This window comes from Salvelinus alpinus, chromosome 35, assembly GCF_045679555.1.
Source record: "Salvelinus alpinus chromosome 35, SLU_Salpinus.1, whole genome shotgun sequence".
NCBI classification, from domain to species: domain Eukaryota; kingdom Metazoa; phylum Chordata; class Actinopteri; order Salmoniformes; family Salmonidae; genus Salvelinus; species Salvelinus alpinus.
The window spans coordinates 18,682,899-18,701,338 of record NC_092120.1 but is presented as its reverse complement, the minus strand read 5'-3'; the positions used below and the strand labels follow the sequence as shown (position 1 = coordinate 18,701,338).

Genomic DNA, 18,440 nt, shown 5'->3' with positions numbered 1-18,440 from the left:
GTGTGTGTGTGTTGTTAACATACATATTATCCATGGAAATCCCAACACCGAGCTATTGAAACTACAAGGATATGTGATATAAACATGCTTTACATTTGATTCCATCACACCCTATGTGTTGTTTCCTTTACATTGGCTATATGTTCGTTATATATGTTTCCTTTATATTTGTTGTATGTTCGTTATATATGTTTACTTTACATTTGTTTTATGTTCATTATATATGTTTACTTTACATTTGTTATATGTTCATTATATATGTTTACTTTACATTTGTTTTATGTTCGTTATATATGTTTCCTTTACATTTGTTATATGTTCATTATATATGTTTACTTTACATTTGTTTTATGTTCGTTATATATGTTTACTTTACATTTGTTATATGTTTGTTTCATATGTTTTCATTACATTTGTTATATGTTCGTTATATATGTTTACTTTACATTTGTTATATGTTTGTTTCATATGTTTTCTTTACATTCCCAGCCGGGATTTTCGTCAGTTATCACCAAGTATCATCATGCAAAATGTTGCCTGGGTGTAAAAGACAACAATAATAAGAGCTTTACCAACAAGCCAATAGCCAAATGAGGTAGGCATACACTGTGCAAGACTGAGCTGTGAAGATAACTCTCTAATACAGACTCACCCTACCTGTCTGTGTTTCATAATAGTGAGAGGGGTCAACTTTACCAGGCAATAGGGTTACCAAATTTGAAATTTTGCACCACCGACCGAACACTGTACAAACCCTTTAAAACCGGACTGTCTTTTGGAAAATTAGAAAATCTGGCAACCCTACAAGGACAAGAGAACCCTCACAGTTTCCCTTGAAACAGGGAAAAGTAAGTCATAGTTACTGTAATAGTAATAGAAAATTATAGCAAATTATATGACCATTCAAACACAAAACAGTCAACCTCCCAGATATTACCTACAGGCTCACATTTCATTTCAATGCTGTGCTTTACTTTAAAACCAAAGACAATTCCTCTCCACGATGGAGAGAACAGGAAACCAGGAGAAAATGAATGCTGTTATGCTCGTTGTCCCAAAAGTATGACGTGTGATGCAAGTTGATATGGGCTGAATTACAGGCCACTTGTAAATAAATCTCTTGTTCCAAGTAATGAAAGCATGAGTGACTTATTTCAATGGGGATTTATTTTAAATACTGTACAGGTAATGAATGTGTATGAAACAGGTTGAACCAGTCACCACTCGGAAAGCAGTGTTATCCGTCACTACATAATATTTCTCCACAACAACAACCCACCACTTCTCTTCAGCAACAGGCAGGTCAATAATTTGGCTACACCATTAGTAACGGTAATGACCTGTGACCTATCTCTTTTTCTTGAGTTGTGTTAGCCAGGCGAGACCTGTTCAATGCAAAACCAGTTTGAGCTATTCAAGGGAGACAAGTTTACATGTTTGTGTTTACGTGGTATACTAGCAGTCATTGACAACGGAAGCAAAGTGAACAAATTAAGTATGATGGTCATTGTTAATATGTTTGTAGGACTAAATAAGCATATTTTCTAATGAAGATGGGTGAAATTAGTATACAGCATATTTTATTATCTAATGCTTTTCTAATGTTACACAGTAGCCATTCAAATCAGGAGTGTATACAGTATCCGGTGCCTATCAAATGTACTTTATTATAAATCTATGTAAGTGGTGTTGTACATACAGAGAAAGTGTAAAAACATACAAAAGATCACACATGTAGATAGCAGGATGGAAGACCATTACATCAGAATTCCTATCACTTTCATTTCTCCTTGACGGATAGAAAATGTGACCATCGAACTGAGATTCAATCACATTGCAATGTCAAGTGAAACCGTAAAGTGTGTATTGTAATATTTCTGATTATGATTGGGTATTATCGCTCATGTAAAAGTGACACAATATACCATACATACGCTCTTCAGACGCAAATAAATGAGGATGGAAAAGAGATAGATCCCGCAGAAGGTATGCAAAATGGCAAGATGTTGAATCAAAGAAAACAACTCGTTTTGCATGGCCATTCAGAGCCATGACCATTCATTTATTTACGGCGTAAACAAAGGCCATCAATGCAAAATGATATGCAAACAAAGGGCTGTGTTTGAGAGTGACAGGATGTCTGTGCTTAAAGCAAACGCACGCCGTTGACCTTTAGGTTATTATTTTGTACGGTGTCCATATTAGGACAACCTACACATGTCTTGGCTGTCCGAATATTGATACCATAAATATAATATAACCCTACATGACACAGTGCGTTCTGCATGACTATCAAATATTAAGAGAAAAATATCAGCCAGTACAACAATTCAGGACTGTTTACTCGAATATGCCATTGAAAGGAAGATTTCCCCACCAGCTCATCAAGATATGCCTACAGTAGTTTGTAAAATGATTGGAATTGACCGTGGCCAGCATTAAACTGCATCAACAACACCACCCACTCACTGTGTTTTTCATGAGGAGGCCCGGGAGGCAAAATTAAGCTGCTGTCTGGAGGGACATGGCCATGGCAGCCTGACTAAGAAGATTAGATGAGATTTACTTGTCAGCAACACTGCTCTCACGACACTGGACATAGCAACAGGTCAGTGGGTACTATATGGAGTTCTACCATTCACCACGGAGTGTGACGGCATTGACCTGAAAAGAGCAGAGCTATTTTCTTTCTGACATTCTGACTTTCATTCTCTTCACCTTTATTCCTACCATCTGGCTGTTGGGAAAGGTCTGTACTTAGCCTCCTATTTGTATGTATAAAGGGTAGTGCTATTACATGTTTGCTAGTGCTATTGCATGTTTGTTAGGGCTATAACTTGTTTGTTTGTAATGGTTTGTTGAAGCTCTCAGTGAATGAATCTCCAGAATTAGCTGTGTTACAGAGACATCATCCGAATGGAGGTGGTAGAATTGTGGATGCAGTACTGATATCATATAGCCTGGTCCCAGATCTGTTTCCTATGGGCACACCTCAACAACAACTTTCTTTTCTCAATTAGGATAGGACAATGTGAGGTGATACTACAACAGCATGGTGACGCACATCCTGTGGTGTGCGTTTGCATGGACATTCAAGGGTCTGTTATGTACCTGCAGGTTCTTCTGGGTGAGTGCGTGTCCAACAGCCTGGTCGCAGATCTGTTTATGCAACTCTTAGCCAAGAATGACAATGACCATAGGAGTTAGCTATACAGCACACACTGGGCCATGTGTCCTATCTGATAATTATAGCTTTGACAACCCTCTTGCTCTGGAAATACTGTACGACTGTCATTGATTTTTGATGCAGGTGAGCCCATACTACTCAATCAAACACATGCCCAATGAACCTCACGGAACAGGGAAGGATCAAGTGAAACAAAAAACAGGTAACGGATGAGGGTTGTCCTCAGTAAAGAATGAAAACAGAACAAAATGTAGACTACTGTGATACAGACTGGCATAGGATTGGTGTTCTAAAGGACTATACTCTAATCCTCTCATCTATGTGTGTTATAATCTCAGCAAAGAAAGACACGTCCTCTCACTGTCAACTGCGTTTATTTTCAGCAAACTTAAACATGTGCAAATATTTGTATGAACATTACAAGATTCAACAACTGAGACATAAACTGAACAAGTTCCACAGACATATGACTAACAGGAATTGAAAAATGTGTCCCTGAACAAAGGGAGGGGGGGCAAAATCAAAAGTAACAGTCAGTATCTGGTGTGGCCACCAGCTGCATTAAGTACTGCAGTGCATCTCCTCCTCATGGACTGCACCAGATTTGCCAGTTCTTGCTGTGAGATGTTACCCCACTCTTCCACCAAGGCACCTGCAAGTTCTCGTACATTTCTGGGGGGAATGGCCCTAGCCCTCACCCTCCGATCCAACAGGTCCCAGACGTGCTCAATGGGATTGAGATCTGGGCTCTTCACTGGCCATGGAAGAACACTGACATTCCTGTCTTGCAGGAAATCACGCACAGAACGAGCAGTACGGCTGGTGGCATTGTCATGCTGGAGGGTCATGTCAGGATGAGCCTGCAGGAAGGGTACCACATGAGGGAGGAGGATGTCGTCCCTGTTACGCACATCATTGCGATTGCCTGCAATGACAACAAGCTCAGTCCGATGATGCTGTAACACACCGCCCCAGACCATGATGGACCCTCCACCTCCAAATCAATCCCGCTCCAGAGTACAGGCCTCGGTGTAACGCTCATTCCTTCGACGATAAACGCAAATCCGACCATCACCCCTGGTGAGACAAAACCGTGACTCGTCAGTGAAGAGCACTTTTTGCCAGTCCTGTCTGGTCCAGCAACGGTGGGTTTGTGCCCATAGGCGACGTTGTTGCCAGTGATGTCTGGTGAGGACCTGCCTTACAACAGGCCTACAAGCCCTCTGTCCAGCCTCTCTCAGCCTATTGCGGACAGTCTGAGCACTGATGGAGGGATTGTGCGTTCCTGGTGTATCTCGGGCATTTGTACCGATCCTGTGCAGGTGTTGTTACATGTGGTCTGCCACTGCGAGGACGATCAGCTGTCCATCCTGTCTCCCTATAGTGCTGTCTTAGGCGTCTCACAGTATGGACATTGCAATTTATTGCCCTGGCCACATCTGCAGTCCTCATGCCTCCATGCAGCATGCCTAAGGCACGTTCACACAGATGAGCAGGGACCCTGGGCATCTTTCTTTTGGTGTTTTTCAGAGTCAGTAGAAAGGCTTCTTTAGTGTCCTAAGATTTCATAACTGTGACCATAATTGCCTACCATGAAAAGGATAGCTGATAACACCTCTTGGAAGGTTGGTGAATGGTGGACGTCTTGAATGGGTGGACGGACAGGCAGTTCTGTTAGCTGTTAGTGTCTTAACGACCGTTCCACAGGTGCATGTTCATTAATTGTTTATGGTTCATTGAACAAGCATGGGAAGCAGTGTTTAACCCCTTTACAATGAAGATCTGTGACGTTATTTGGGTTTTTACGAATGTCTTTGAAAGACAGGGTCCTGAAAAAGGGACGTTTCTTTTTTTGCTGAGTTTAGAATATAATAGAATAGAATGCTCTAATTCTGGTCTCTGTATGTGTTGGATTGTTGATTTCCATGCTCAGCAAATCAGGAAATACCAGGAAGTCATGATAGCAGTGCCATGCAGAGGAGACTGTCCAAAGCTGAGAGGGAGATTCAGGCCCTCAAGACCCAGATCACCTTTGAGAGGGCAACATGGGAGAGGAAGTTTGTGGAACTGCAGGTGAAACAGCAGGACCTACGTTATCAGGTGTGTGTGTGTGTGTGTGTGTGTGTGTGTGTGTGTGTGTGTGTGTGTGTGTGTGTGTGTGTGTGTGTGTGTGTGTGTGTACCCAGCTTGAGAAAGCTGCTGTAAGGGGTGAGTTCTGTCGCTCTATCGCTGAAGGGCTGAGGGAGACTGAGCCTCTTCTGAGCACAGAGGACACCATGGACCAGAAGTGGTCATCTATTAGCTCAGTGCTCTATCAGGCAGCGGCCCACTCCATTGGCTACAGAGGTAAGAAACATCAGGACTGGTTCGATGAGAACTCTGACACCACAACAACCTTACTGGACATTATGCACAAAGCACACAGGGCTACTCTCAACAGCCCCACATCTGCTACCCTCCGCCAGCAATGGCGTGCATCACTCAAGGAAGTGCAAACAACCTTGCATACTCTGCAGAACGAATGGTAGACGAATAAGGCACAGGAAATCCAAATTTATGATGAAAAAAACGATATGCACAATTTCTACAACTCAGCTAAAGCTATCTATGTCCCTAGAAGTTTCTCCATCACCCCCCTGATAACAACTGATGGTCTGACTCTCTTGAAGGACCAAAACCAGATCCTGATGAGGTGGGCTGACCACTTTGAAGCACTACTTAATCAGCGTTCTCCTACAGACCACTCCATCCTGGAAGAACTGCCTGTCTGTCCACCCATTCAAGACATCCACCATTCACCAACCTTCCAAGAGGTGTTATCAGCTATCCGTTCCCTCAAGAACAACACTGCTCCTGGCGCTGAGAGCATCCCGGCAGAGCTACTGAAGAAGGGAGGTTACTTGTGCACCAGAACGCTCCACCAGTACATCACTGAGGTTTGGGATGGGGAGATCGTCCCACAACAGTGGTGGGATGCAAACGTTGTCACCATCTATAAGAACAAGTGTGCCAAGTCCATCTGCGACAACAGCCGGGGGATACCCCTTCTGGCTGTTGCCGGCAAGGTCCTGCTGCGCCTTCAGAAAGAACAGGAGTACGGTTGACATGATATTCACTGCACAGCAACTCCAGGAGAAGTGCTGTGAACAACATCAGGACCTTCTCATGGCCTTTGTCGACCTCTCAAAGGCCTTTGACACAGTGAGCAGGGAACTACGATGGGGCATACTACTCAAATTTGGCTGTACAGACAAATTTGTCAACATCCTTTGCCAGTTCCATGATAGGATGATGGCTCGGGTGGCCATAGGAGGGCAGGAGTCAGTGCCCTTTGGAGTAAGCATCGGTATGAGGCAGGGGTGTGTGCTGGCACCTGTACTCTTTAACATCTTCCTCCTATGTGTCACCCAGCTTCTCCACAAGGAGCTTGAGGATAGCAGCAGGGTTGCGGTGGACTTCAGGCTAGATGGAAACCTACTCAACATCAGGAGGCTCCAAGCAACCACCAAGGTTTTGACGGAGCGGGTTCTTGAACTGCAGTATACTAATGACTGTGGTCTTGTGGCCCACACTCCGGAAGACCTTCAGTCCGTGAGGGTATATAGCAGGATGGGACTGTCTAGCAACACCACCAAGACAGAAGACAGAATTCACCGTTAACTCAGAAGTGGAAGTCATCATCGGATACCATGAACTAACGTAACGTAACGTGTGTCTGAGTGTGTGTGTGTGTGTTTGTGCACGCCTGTATGATTATGTGTGTATGTGTTTCATAATTTAGTCATAATAATAATTTGACGACAGCTTTGTTTCATTTTGATCAGCTGATCTCTGAGACTGTAGCCAGGCCTGGAAGTTTACATCAGGTGGGCAGCTTCGAGGACCTTGGCGAGTCAGAGGTGGAAAACAGACAGTCTTACGATGGAAAGGACCAGGACAGCTCAAGTAAATCACATGATCAACAGTACTTGATTTGCTGTAATCATCATATGGGATTTAAAGGGACGTTGCACTCCAACATAAAAGTTTGTCAGATGTTTCCATACCTCAAAAGTAGACTAGTGTTCAGATAGGTCCACGTCACAGGCCATTTGTTGCGTAGATCAAGCTATATGCTTTAATCCCAAATTAATGGAAAAGATAAGCGTTTTCCTACTTCCAGATTTTATACGGTGCTCATCTTTTCCATTCATTTGTGGTTAAGGCATATAACTAGATCTATACACCCAGTCTTGGAACATGTATTCATCTTGCCATTGGACTAGTTTTGAGGTCTGAAAACATCGGACAAATGTTTATTCTGAAGTGTAATCTCCCTTTAATATCTGCATTTTGAATAGCAAAGAATAATCTTATCCATTACTTAAAATAACAGGCAGCTTGAGCCATTCCAACCGAAGCAAAGGGTCTGAGAGGATGTCATCAACAGGCGACACATGCCAAAGCAGCTTGTCTGGCAGCCAGGTCTCATTGAACTCAGCATTTGGCTCCAGACCCATTTCTGCTCTGTCTACAGCCACCAGGTAGAGCCATTTCTCTTCACCTGCTCCCAGCTGTGTCAAAAGGCCATTACACTTAAAAATCTATGTTTGACACTTGTTTTCAGACCTCAAAATTGGTCCATGGAAAGCACCATGTAATTTCCAGATTTGCAGTGCTTATCTTTTCCATTCATTTGGAGTTGAGGCATGTAGCTGGATCTACGCAAAAAAATGACTACTTTTGAGGTCTGTAAGGCTGTCTACACAGCCAGCCCAATTCTGATATTTTTTACACTAATTGGTATTTTGACCAATCGCATGAGATCTTTTTCAGAGCTGATCTGATTGGTCAAAAGACCAATTAGTGAAACAAAGATCATAATTGGGCTGCCTGTGTAAACATAGCCAAACAGACCTGGGTTAAAATACATGCGTAGTTAAGTATTTGTAATTTAAATATTTATTTGAGTATTTTAAAATAATGTGGCTGAAATCGACCACTTAGATTTGAAGTATCTAAAAGTATTTTTTTTAAATAATCCTATAGCCTACTATTTAAAACAATTTTCAAATATTTGTTTCCAAATTCATTATTTCAAACACCCCTAGGACCAAACAGACCTGGGTTTAAATGCATGGAGTATTTAAATATTTGTATTTGAAAATACACTGCCTGTATATTTGAGCTTTTTCAAATGCATTCCAATATTCAAAAGAAAAATATCAAAATCCTTACTTCAAAATGTCTTTGAAAGTAATTGAATTCTTTTTGAACCCAGGTCTGATCTGAAAACGTTGATTTTAGAGTGTAATGTCCCTTTAAATCCTATTCATTTTAAGCCATCTAAAAAGAGCAAACCTTCCGTCCCCCCAGTGGGAGCTCCTGGCGGAGCTACACCGGTCCACACCGGGTCTTTGTGCCTCACTCCCCCCTGGACCTGCAGACGGGACACCGGGTTCGAGTCCTGCTGCCCTCGGGACGGATCAGCACAGGCACAGTCCGTTACCTGGGCCACCTGGAGGGGGAGCCAGACTTCCATATGGGAGTGGAGCTGGAATCACTTGAACACGGGCAGCAAGATGGCACACACAGGGGACAGTGCTACTTTGAATGGTAACTCTTCATTTACCAAGAATTTGTAGTCTTAAATCAGTTATTCTGTAAATAACGGATGTTTCATCCTTACATTTTTACATTGGTAGAATTGCTAGAGATCTGCTGTCGAGTATAAATATGTCTCTATTTTTAGAGGTGACAGGAAAAGTTTCAACAGTGCTTTTAGTTATAACTGAAGGGTTTATTTACTTGAAATAAGTTATCCACTGAATCCTGTTGTTTACAGTAGTCGGGCCTCCAGGCCGCTCATACACACAAGTAACAATTTGAAATAATTGTTTATTGAAAAATGTATTTATTTTCTAAATGACATTGTGGACATGAATGGAAAGTTGTTTGATTTTGAAACAGTGTTTAGAGCCTACGGGGATGTTTGTACAAATCATATGTATGCTCAATTGCTCTCTGCTATATCCCCCACATGGAAAGCTAAGATGAAGAAAGTAAAGCATAATTTAACTGTAAGCAATCCTACTATAAAAAAAACAAAAAAATGGATTCAAAAAGCTAAAATCAACTCTGAAATATACCAACTCACTTTCCATCGCCTATCTGCAATTCCATACAAATTTCAAACTTATTGGAAAGATCCCAATACCATGGAAGCAGGTCTTCAATTTCACATACAAAACATCAATAGATACTCAAGAGGCTTTCAGTTACTTTTTTATTATTCTTAGCCAGTAGTTCTGAAAGTAGTGCCCACAAGCAAAAAGTGGTACCCGGAAATTGCATACTACATCACATATGTGCAGATATTCTCTCTCTTACTCTGCTGTGTGTGATTCTTTCTAGCTGTCAACAAAGAAAATGCTGTCCATTTAGTGTATTGAGCAAGACTCTAAATGAAGGTTCGGTAATGAAGAGGAGGAGGACATAATGCATCTGTTTTGGTACTGTCAGACAGTGAGCTCATTTTGGCTACAGGTTCAAGGCTGGCTTTCCCATCACCATCAAACTACGTATTAACCCCCAACTTATCATCTTGGGTGACATCAATGTCCATAACCCCTCAATTAATGACACAATACCTCTGCTAGGTAAAATATTCATATTCAAAACACAAAGTTCTACATCTCTAACAGCCAACCTGTTTAAATAATTAATTAGCCATTCCCGGGGCCACCCACACATAAAATTAATGCACACATTAATGCACATTAATGCACACATCGCTTTGGATAAAAGTGTCTGCAATATTATATTATTTGCGTAGCCAGGCAATATTTATTTGAGAAAGTCCACAACATTGTTATTGAACAATATAAATTAAAATGAACATATGCTACTATAAGGGTAAAATGATCCATATGCCATGGAGTGTAAGCAAACAATGTTTTTCCTTATTTATTTTTGTATTAGAATACTACACCATGGCATTGCTGATAACTGTCTTGTCCAAATGTGTTACATCGTGTGTTTTTCGTTTTGAGTATCGTCATGATTGTACATCACCCTCCGTTTTTATGCTTGTCTTATCACTGTATTATCGACTTGATTGTATTTTGTAAAAAAAAAAAAGAATATAACAAATATGGTTCCGTGCTCAAGACACACTTTGACATGTGCTGCTGACGTTGTCATTGTTTGACTTAACATGCAAATATCAACCTCAAAGCAAGCGTGAGTAGCACGTGTTTGTCAAAAGAGGAGAACAAAATGATATGAAATACTATGTACATGTATACAATGTTATATGTGGGATGAGTACTAACACTGTTTTCTTTGTGTTCTGAAATACAATAATAGTCTTGTAGCATCAAATAGTAATTGCTTATTACGATAAAAGTACACTATACATACAAATGTATGTGGACACCCCTTCAAATTAGTGGATTCGGCAATTTCAGCCACACCCGTTGCTGAGAGGAAAATAAAATTGAGCACACAGCCATGCAATCTCCATAGACAAACATTGACAGTAGAATGGCCTTACTGAAGAGGTCAGTGACTTTCAACGTGGCAACGTCATAGGATGCCACCTTTCCAACAAGACAGTTCGTCGAATTTCTGCCCAGCTAAAGCTGTCCTGGTGGAAACGTCTAGGAGCAACAACGACTCAGCTGCCAAGTGGTAGCCCACACAAGGTCACAGAACAGGAACGCCGAGAGCTGAAGCGCGTAGCGCGTAAAAATCGTCTGTCCTTGGTTGCAATACTCACTACCGAGTTCCAAACTGCCATCGGAAGCAACTGTTCATCGGGACCTGCGCAATGCCAAGTGTCGGCTGGAGTGGTGTAAAGCTCGCCGCCATTGGACTCTGGAGCAGTGGAAATGCGTTCTCTGGAGTGATTGATCACACTGGGTTTGGCGGATTCCAGGAGAATGCTACCTGCCGCAATGTATAGTGCCAAATGTAAAGTTTGTTGGAGGAGGAATAATGGTCTGGGGCTGTTTTTCATGGATCGGGCAAGGCCCTTTAGTTCCAGTGAGGGGAAAATGTAACACTACATTATACAATGACATTCTAAACGATTCTGTACTTAGGGAAGGGAAGGCCCTTTCCTGTTTCAGCATGACAATGCCCCTGTGCAAAAATCGAGATCCATACATAAATGGTTTGTTGAGATCTGTGTGGAAGAACTTGACTGGCTTGCACAGAGCCCTGACCTCAACCCCATCGAACACCTTTGGGGTGAATTGAAACGCCGACCGCGAGCCAGGCCTAATCACCCAACATCAGTGCCCAACCTCACTAATGCTCTTGTGGCTGAATGGAAACAATTCCCAGCAGCAATGTTCCAACATGAAAAGTCTTCCCAGAAGAGTCCATATGAATGCCCATGATTTAGGAATGAGATGTTTGACGAGCAGGTGTCCACATACTTTGGGTCATGTAGTGTATTTATTCTCTTTATCGGGAAATATGATATTTAGTAGGGATATTTTTATAACACTGTGCTATATTACCCAATGGTCTGCCTAATTTTTACTCTAAGGTATTGAAATCTAACTGCCATGTGGTGACTGTCTTTTTCCCTTCCCTTGCAGCAAGGCTGGCCACGGTGCCTTTGTGCCATTCACCAAGCTGTTGATGGCCTGGGAGTGATGACATCACAGTCTCTATGGTGGAGGGTTACATCTGGATGAATCATATGGACTCTTTGGCATCAATTACGAATGGTCTCTGAAAGTAAACTTACACTACTGGTCAAAAGTTTTAGAACACCTACTCATTCAAGGGTTTTTCTTTATTTTTACTATCTTCTACATTGTAGAATGATAGTGAAGACATAAAAACTATAAAATAACATATGGAATCATATAGTAACCAAACAAGTGTAAAACAAATGAAAATATATTTTATATTTGAGATTCTTCAAATAGCCACCCTTTGCCTTGATGACAGCTTTGCACACTCTTGGCATTCTCTCAACCAGCTTCACCTGGAATGCTTTTCCAACAGTCTTGAAGGAGTTCCCACATATGCTGAGCACTTGTTGGCTGCTTTTCATTTACTCTGCGGTCCGACTTGAAAATACACTGCCTGTATATTTGAGCTTTTTCAAATGCATTCCAATATTCAAAAGAAAAATATCAAAATCCTTACTTCAAAATGTCTTTGAAAGTAATTGAATTCTATTTGAACCCAGGTCTGATCTGAAAACGTTGATTTTAGAGTGTAATGTCCCTTTAAATCCTATTCATTTTAAGCCATCTAAAAAGAGCAAACCTTCCGTCCCCCCAGCCAAACCCAAACCATCTCAACTGGGTTGAGGCCGGGGGATTGTGAAGGCCAGGTCATCTGATGTAGCACTCCATCACTCTCCTTCTTGGTAAAATAGCCCTTACACAGCCTGGAGGTGTGTTAGGTCATAAATCACAGACAGTGTCACCAGCAAAGCACCCTCACACCATAACACCTCCTCCTCCATGCTTTACGGTTGGAAATACAAAATGCGGAGATCATCCGTTCACCCACATCGTGTCTCACAATGACACGGCGGTTGGAACCAAAAATCTCCAATTTGAACTCCAGACCAAAGGACACATTTCCACCTGTCTAATGTCCATTGCTTGCGTTTCTTGGCCCAAGCAAGTGTCTCCTTCTTATTGGTGTCCTTTAGTAATGGTTTCTTTGCAGCAATTCGACCATTTTACATTTACATTACATTTAAGTCATTTAGCAGACGCTCTTATCCAGAGCGACTTACAAATTGGTGCATTCACCTTATGATATCCAGTGGAACAACCACTTTACAATAGTGCATCTAACTCTTTTAAGGGGGGGGGGGTTAGAAGGATTACTTTATCCTATCCTAGGTATTCCTTAAAGAGGTGGGGTTTCAGGTGTCTCCGGAAGGTGGTGATTGACTCCGCTGACCTGGCGTCGTGAGGGAGTTTGTTCCACCATTGGGGTGCCAGAGCAGCGAACAGTTTTGACTGGGCTGAGCGGGAACTGTACTTCCTCAGAGGTAGGGAGGCGAGCAGGCCAGAGGTGGATGAACGCAGTGCCCTTGTTTGGGTGTAGGGCCTGATCAGAGCCTGAAGGTACGGAGGTGCCGTTCCCCTCACAGCTCCGTAGGCAAGCACCATGGTCTTGTAGCGGATGCGAGCTTCAACTGGAAGCCAGTGGAGAGAGCGGAGGAGCGGGGTGACGTGAGAGAACTTGGGAAAGTTGAACACCAGACGGGCTGCGGCGTTCTGGATGAGTTGTAGGGGTTTAATGGCACAGGCAGGGAGCCCAGCCAACAGCGAGTTGCAGTAATCCAGACGGGAGATGACAAGTGCCTGGATTAGGACCTGCGCCGCTTCCTGCGTGAGGCAGGGTCGTACTCTGCGAATGTTGTAGAGCATGAACCTACAGGAACGGGTCACCGCCTTGATGTTAGTTGAGAACGACAGGGTGTTGTCCAGGATCACGCCAAGGTTCTTAGCACTCTGGGAGGAGGACACAATGGAGTTGTCAACCGTGATGGCGAGATCATGGAACGGGCAGTCCTTCCCCGGGAGGAAGAGCAGCTCCGTCTTGCCGAGGTTCAGCTTGAGGTGGTGATCCGTCATCCACACTGATATGTCTGCCAGACATGCAGAGATGCGATTCACCACCTGGTTATCAGAGGGGGGAAAGGAGAAGATTAATTGTGTGTCGTCTGCATAGCAATGATAGGAGAGACCATGTGAGGATATGACAGAGCCAAGTGACTTGGTGTATAGCGAGAATAGGAGAGGGCCTAGAACAGAGCCCTGGGGGACACCAGTGGTGAGAGCACGTGGTGCGGAGACAGATTCTCGCCACGCCACCTGGTAGGAGCGACCTGTCAGGTAGGACGCAATCCAAGCGTGGGCCGCGCCGGAGATGCCCAGCTCGGAGAGGGTGGAGAGGAGGATCTGATGGTTCACAGTATCAAAGGCAGCCGATAGGTCTAGAAGGATGAGAGCAGAGGAGAGAGAGTTAGCTTTAGCAGTGCGGAGCGCCTCCGTGACACAGAGAAGAGCAGTCTCAGTTGAATGACTAGTCTTGAAACCTGACTGATTTGGATCAAGAAGGTCATTCTGAGAGAGATAGCAGGAGAGCTGGCCAAGGACGGCACGTTCAAGAGTTTTGGAGAGAAAAGAAAGAAGGGATACTGGTCTGTAGTTGTTGACATCGGAGGGATCGAGTGTAGGTTTTTTCAGAAGGGGTGCAACTCTCGCTCTCTTGAAGACGGAAGGGACGTAGCCAGCGGTCAAGGATGAGTTGATGAGCGAGGTGAGGTAAGGGAGAAGGTCTCCGGAAATGGTCTGAAGAAGGCCTGATTCACACAGAATCAGGCCATGAAGGCCTGATTCTCCTCTGAACAGTTGATGTTGAGATGTGTCTGTGAAGCATTTATTTGGGCTGCAATTTCTGAGGCTGGTAACTCTAATGAACTTATCCTTTGCAGCAGAGGTAACTCTGGGTCTTCCATTCCTGTGGCGGTCCTCATGAGAGCCAGTTTCATGATAGCGCTTGATGGTTTTTGCGACTGCAATTGAAGAAACTTTCAAAGTTCTTGAAATGTTCCGTATTGACTGACATTCATGTATTAAAGTAATGATGGACTGTCGTTTCTCTTTGCTTATTTGAGCTGTTCTTGCAATAATATGGACTTGGTCTTTTACCAAATAGGTCTATCTTCTGTCTAACACAACTGATTGGCTGAAATGCATTAAGAAGGAAAGAAATTCCCCAAATTATCTTTTAAGAAGGCACATTTATTAATTGAAATGCATGAGGTGACTACCTCATGAAGCTGGCTGAGAGAATGCCAAGAGTTTTGGCACACTTGTTTGGTTACTACATGATTCCATATGTGTTATTTCATAGTTTTGATGTCTTCACTATTATTCTAGAATGTAGAAAATAGTAAAAATAAAGAAAAACCCTTGAATGAGTAGGTGTTCTAAAACTTTTGACCGGTAGTGTATAGGCACAAGTTTACTGGGAATATGGCACCTCTGATGTAGCTACTGTACAGCCAACATGCTTCAAAGATCATAGAACTGTCAATATCGGCCCTGTATTAATGACCAACATTGGCAAAAGAAAAAGAGGAGAACAAAATTATAAATACTATATACAGTAGTATATGCTGTACATGTATACAGTGGTATATGTGGGATGTTTTCTTTGTGTTCAGAAATAATGTAACACTCTTGTAGCATCAAATAGTATTAGCTTATTATGCATTTCGATAAAAGTACACTATACAGTATATCTTGTTCATGACATAGCCAATAGAAATATTTGGAATTATGGATGTGCAATAAACATTTAGAGTCTCCCAATGACAAATACTAGAACATACAGTGCTGTGAAATAGTATTTGCCCCCTTTCTGATTTGATCTGTTTTTGCATATTTTTGATACTGAATGTTATCAGATCTTTATCCAAAACGTAATGTTCGATAAAGGGACCCGGAGTTTACAAATTACAGCAAAAATGTATACTTATTTGATTTGCTTAATTAACACATTTATGGAGCACCCAATTCCCCTGTGTGAAAAAAGTAATTGCCCTCTTTACAATCAAAACTGGTTGTGCCACCTTTTGCTGCAATGACTGCAACCAAAGGCTTCCTGAAATATTTGATCAGTCTCTCACATCACTGTGGAGGAATTTTGGCCCACTCTTGCGTGCAGAACTGCTTTAACTCGGCGACATTTGTGGGTTTTCAAGCATGAACTGCTCGTTTCAAGTCCTGCCACAACATCTCAATTGGGATTAGTACTGGACTTTGACTAGGCCATTCCAAAACTTCAAATTTGTTGCTTTTTAGCCATGTTCATGTAGACTTGATTGTGTGTTTTGGATCATTGTCTTGCTGCATGACCCAGCTGCGCTTCAGCTTCAGCTAACAGATGGATGACCTGACATTCTCCTGTAGAATTCTCCGATACAAAGCAGAAATCATGGTTCCTTCTATTAAGGCAAGTTGACCAGGTCCTGAGGCAGCAAAGCATCCCCAATCCATCACACTACCACCACCATGCCCGACCGTTGGTATAAGGTTCTTACTGTGGAATGCAGTGCTTGGTTTCTGCCAGACATAAAGGGACCCCATGTCATCATTAAAGTTATACTTTTGACTCATCTGTCCATAGAACATTCTTCCAAGAGTATTGATGATCATCCAGGTGCTTCCAGGCAAACTTGAGACAACTTTTTGGACAAGATGAGTCCCATTATGTCTGGCGAAAACCAAACACTGCATTCCACAGCAAGAACCCCATACCAACGGTCAAGCATGGTGGTGGTAGTGTGATGGTTTGGGGATGCTTTGCTGACTCAGGACCAGTACGACTTGCCTTAATAGGAGTCAGTTCTGCATGGAAGAGTGGTCCAAAATTTCTCCACAGCGATGTGAGAGACTGATTATTGCAGCTAAAGGAGGCACAACCATTTATTGAGTGTAAGGGGGCATTTCCTTTTTTTCATACAGGGGAATTAGGTGTTGCAAAACTTTGTTAATTAAATAAATAAAATAAGTATACATTTTGTTATTTGTAAACTCAGGTTCCCCTTATCTAATATTATGCTGTTCAATGATATCAGTTGACCTGTGAATGCCTTACAATGAGAGATTTACACAAATATATTAAAAATCATGATTTATGATACTGTCAAAACGGCTGGATCATGTGATTAGCATTTCTAATTCAGGACTCCAAAATAAAAGCTCACACTCATGAGGTGTCATAACATACATCGATTCTGGAGATATCCAAGCATTAAAGTGATAATTCACTTTTTGTTGTTGAAGGTTTTGTTTATTTTTGTGAACTATCCCTTTATCTATCACTTTAACGCAGATGTCAATGAAATGACTTATTGAATGACCAAGACGAGTTTCATCAAGCTCTTGCTATTACTGGATTATTGGTTATTGTACTGGGCATTGTACAAATGTTTGATAATAGGATCGCCAGAGTTCCCATGAAGTGTTTACACATGGAACAACAGGTGCAGTACTATAAAGAAGTGTCTCAGATCTAAGTTATGTGGTATGCTATGCATCATGCACCATCTATTCATTCCCAACCTCAATTAATTCAACCCTTCTTCCCTGCAACTCTTCCCCAGGTTGTTGCTGTAAACGGGAAATCTGGTCAAATGTACAAATCACTATCTTGGGTTGTATTTGACTGATCGATTGATCATTGCGAAATAAATTCTACCCATTTCCTCAAGCAGAGCATCTTTATGAAAAAGAGTTACCCTCATTTCCTGTAACTAGGTTATGCAACTATTTATGAACTATTTTTATGAGTCACACTGTACCTTTATGAGTCACACTGTACCGTACCTTGGCCCGGTTTCCCACGAGTATCTTATGGCTAAGTTCATCTTTAGAACCTTCGTAGGAGCATTGTTAAATCTACGAGCTGTTTCCCAAAACCATCGTTTCTAAAGCTGCTCTTAAAAACGATTGTTATTTAATGATTGCCTCAGACCGCACTTAGAACGGCTAAGTGCGTCCTTAGAGGCGTTTTTGCCCTTCTGCGTCACTGTATTGACAGATCTACGCTAAACACAACATCCAGATGTTTATCCGTCTTTCTGTGACCGCCGATAACGAATGTGATTCCAACAATTACGTTTCTAATTTCTTTGCAATCGTTACTAACAAGCGAAGAATATACCGATGCTTCAAATGAGATGACTGTATTAAAAGATAAATACATTAGTCTTTCATGTTTCTTTGAATCAAGTTTTATTTAGCTATTTGTATGCTACTGCCTGTTATTTTTTGCCACAATATATTTGATGATATGTAACATGTGCGCAATAATGTGCTAAACGTTGATTTAGTTTATAATTATAGGATAAGCATTCAAATACGCCTCCTAAATATTTGTAGAAGGACAATAGCACACATAACATCGAGATAATATAGTATATGCCATGTAACAGACACTTTTATCCAAAAGGGACTTACAGTTGTGCTTGCATACATTTTCACATGGATGGCCCCAGCGGGAATCGAACCCACAATCCTGGCATGTTGCGCTGCAGGAAGTGAGCCACACAGGACCCCATCTTTTTTGCCGTTCACATTCTATACATGTAGTCAGAAATATCACATCTGTTTGTTTCTACAAAGCCTTCACGGTCTGACAATAAAGCAGCCCCTTTCCCCAACACACGGCTGACTTTAATAAGGTCTACAGTCATGTCTCAGGGCAAGTAGCC

General features: G+C 42.1%; 1 protein-coding gene across 1 annotated transcript; it reads left to right on the top strand.

Moving 5' to 3' along the window:
- The first annotated feature begins 6,778 nt into the window (after positions 1 to 6,778).
- Positions 6,779 to 13,549, top strand: LOC139564548 (uncharacterized). Its single transcript, XM_071384153.1, has 4 exons — positions 6,779 to 7,132; positions 7,563 to 7,710; positions 8,543 to 8,782; positions 11,776 to 13,549. The coding sequence occupies exons 2-4, from the start codon at positions 7,604 to 7,606 to the stop codon at positions 11,831 to 11,833; spliced, it is 405 nt and encodes a 134-aa protein (XP_071240254.1). The 5' UTR covers positions 6,779 to 7,132; positions 7,563 to 7,603; the 3' UTR covers positions 11,834 to 13,549.
- The last annotated feature ends 4,891 nt before the right edge of the window (positions 13,550 to 18,440 follow it).

What these genes read in the sequence shown, in the direction of transcription:
- LOC139564548 (XM_071384153.1), top strand. Translation starts at nt 7,604, where the DNA reads ATGTCATCAACAGGCGACACATGCCAAAGCAGCTTGTCTGGCAGCCAG. An exon ending in GCTCTGTCTACAGCCACCAG is followed by an intron (nt 7,711 to 8,542) that starts GTAGAGCCATTT and finishes CCGTCCCCCCAG; the next exon opens with TGGGAGCTCCTGGCGGAGCT. An exon ending in GGACAGTGCTACTTTGAATG is followed by an intron (nt 8,783 to 11,775) that starts GTAACTCTTCAT and finishes CTTCCCTTGCAG; the next exon opens with CAAGGCTGGCCACGGTGCCT.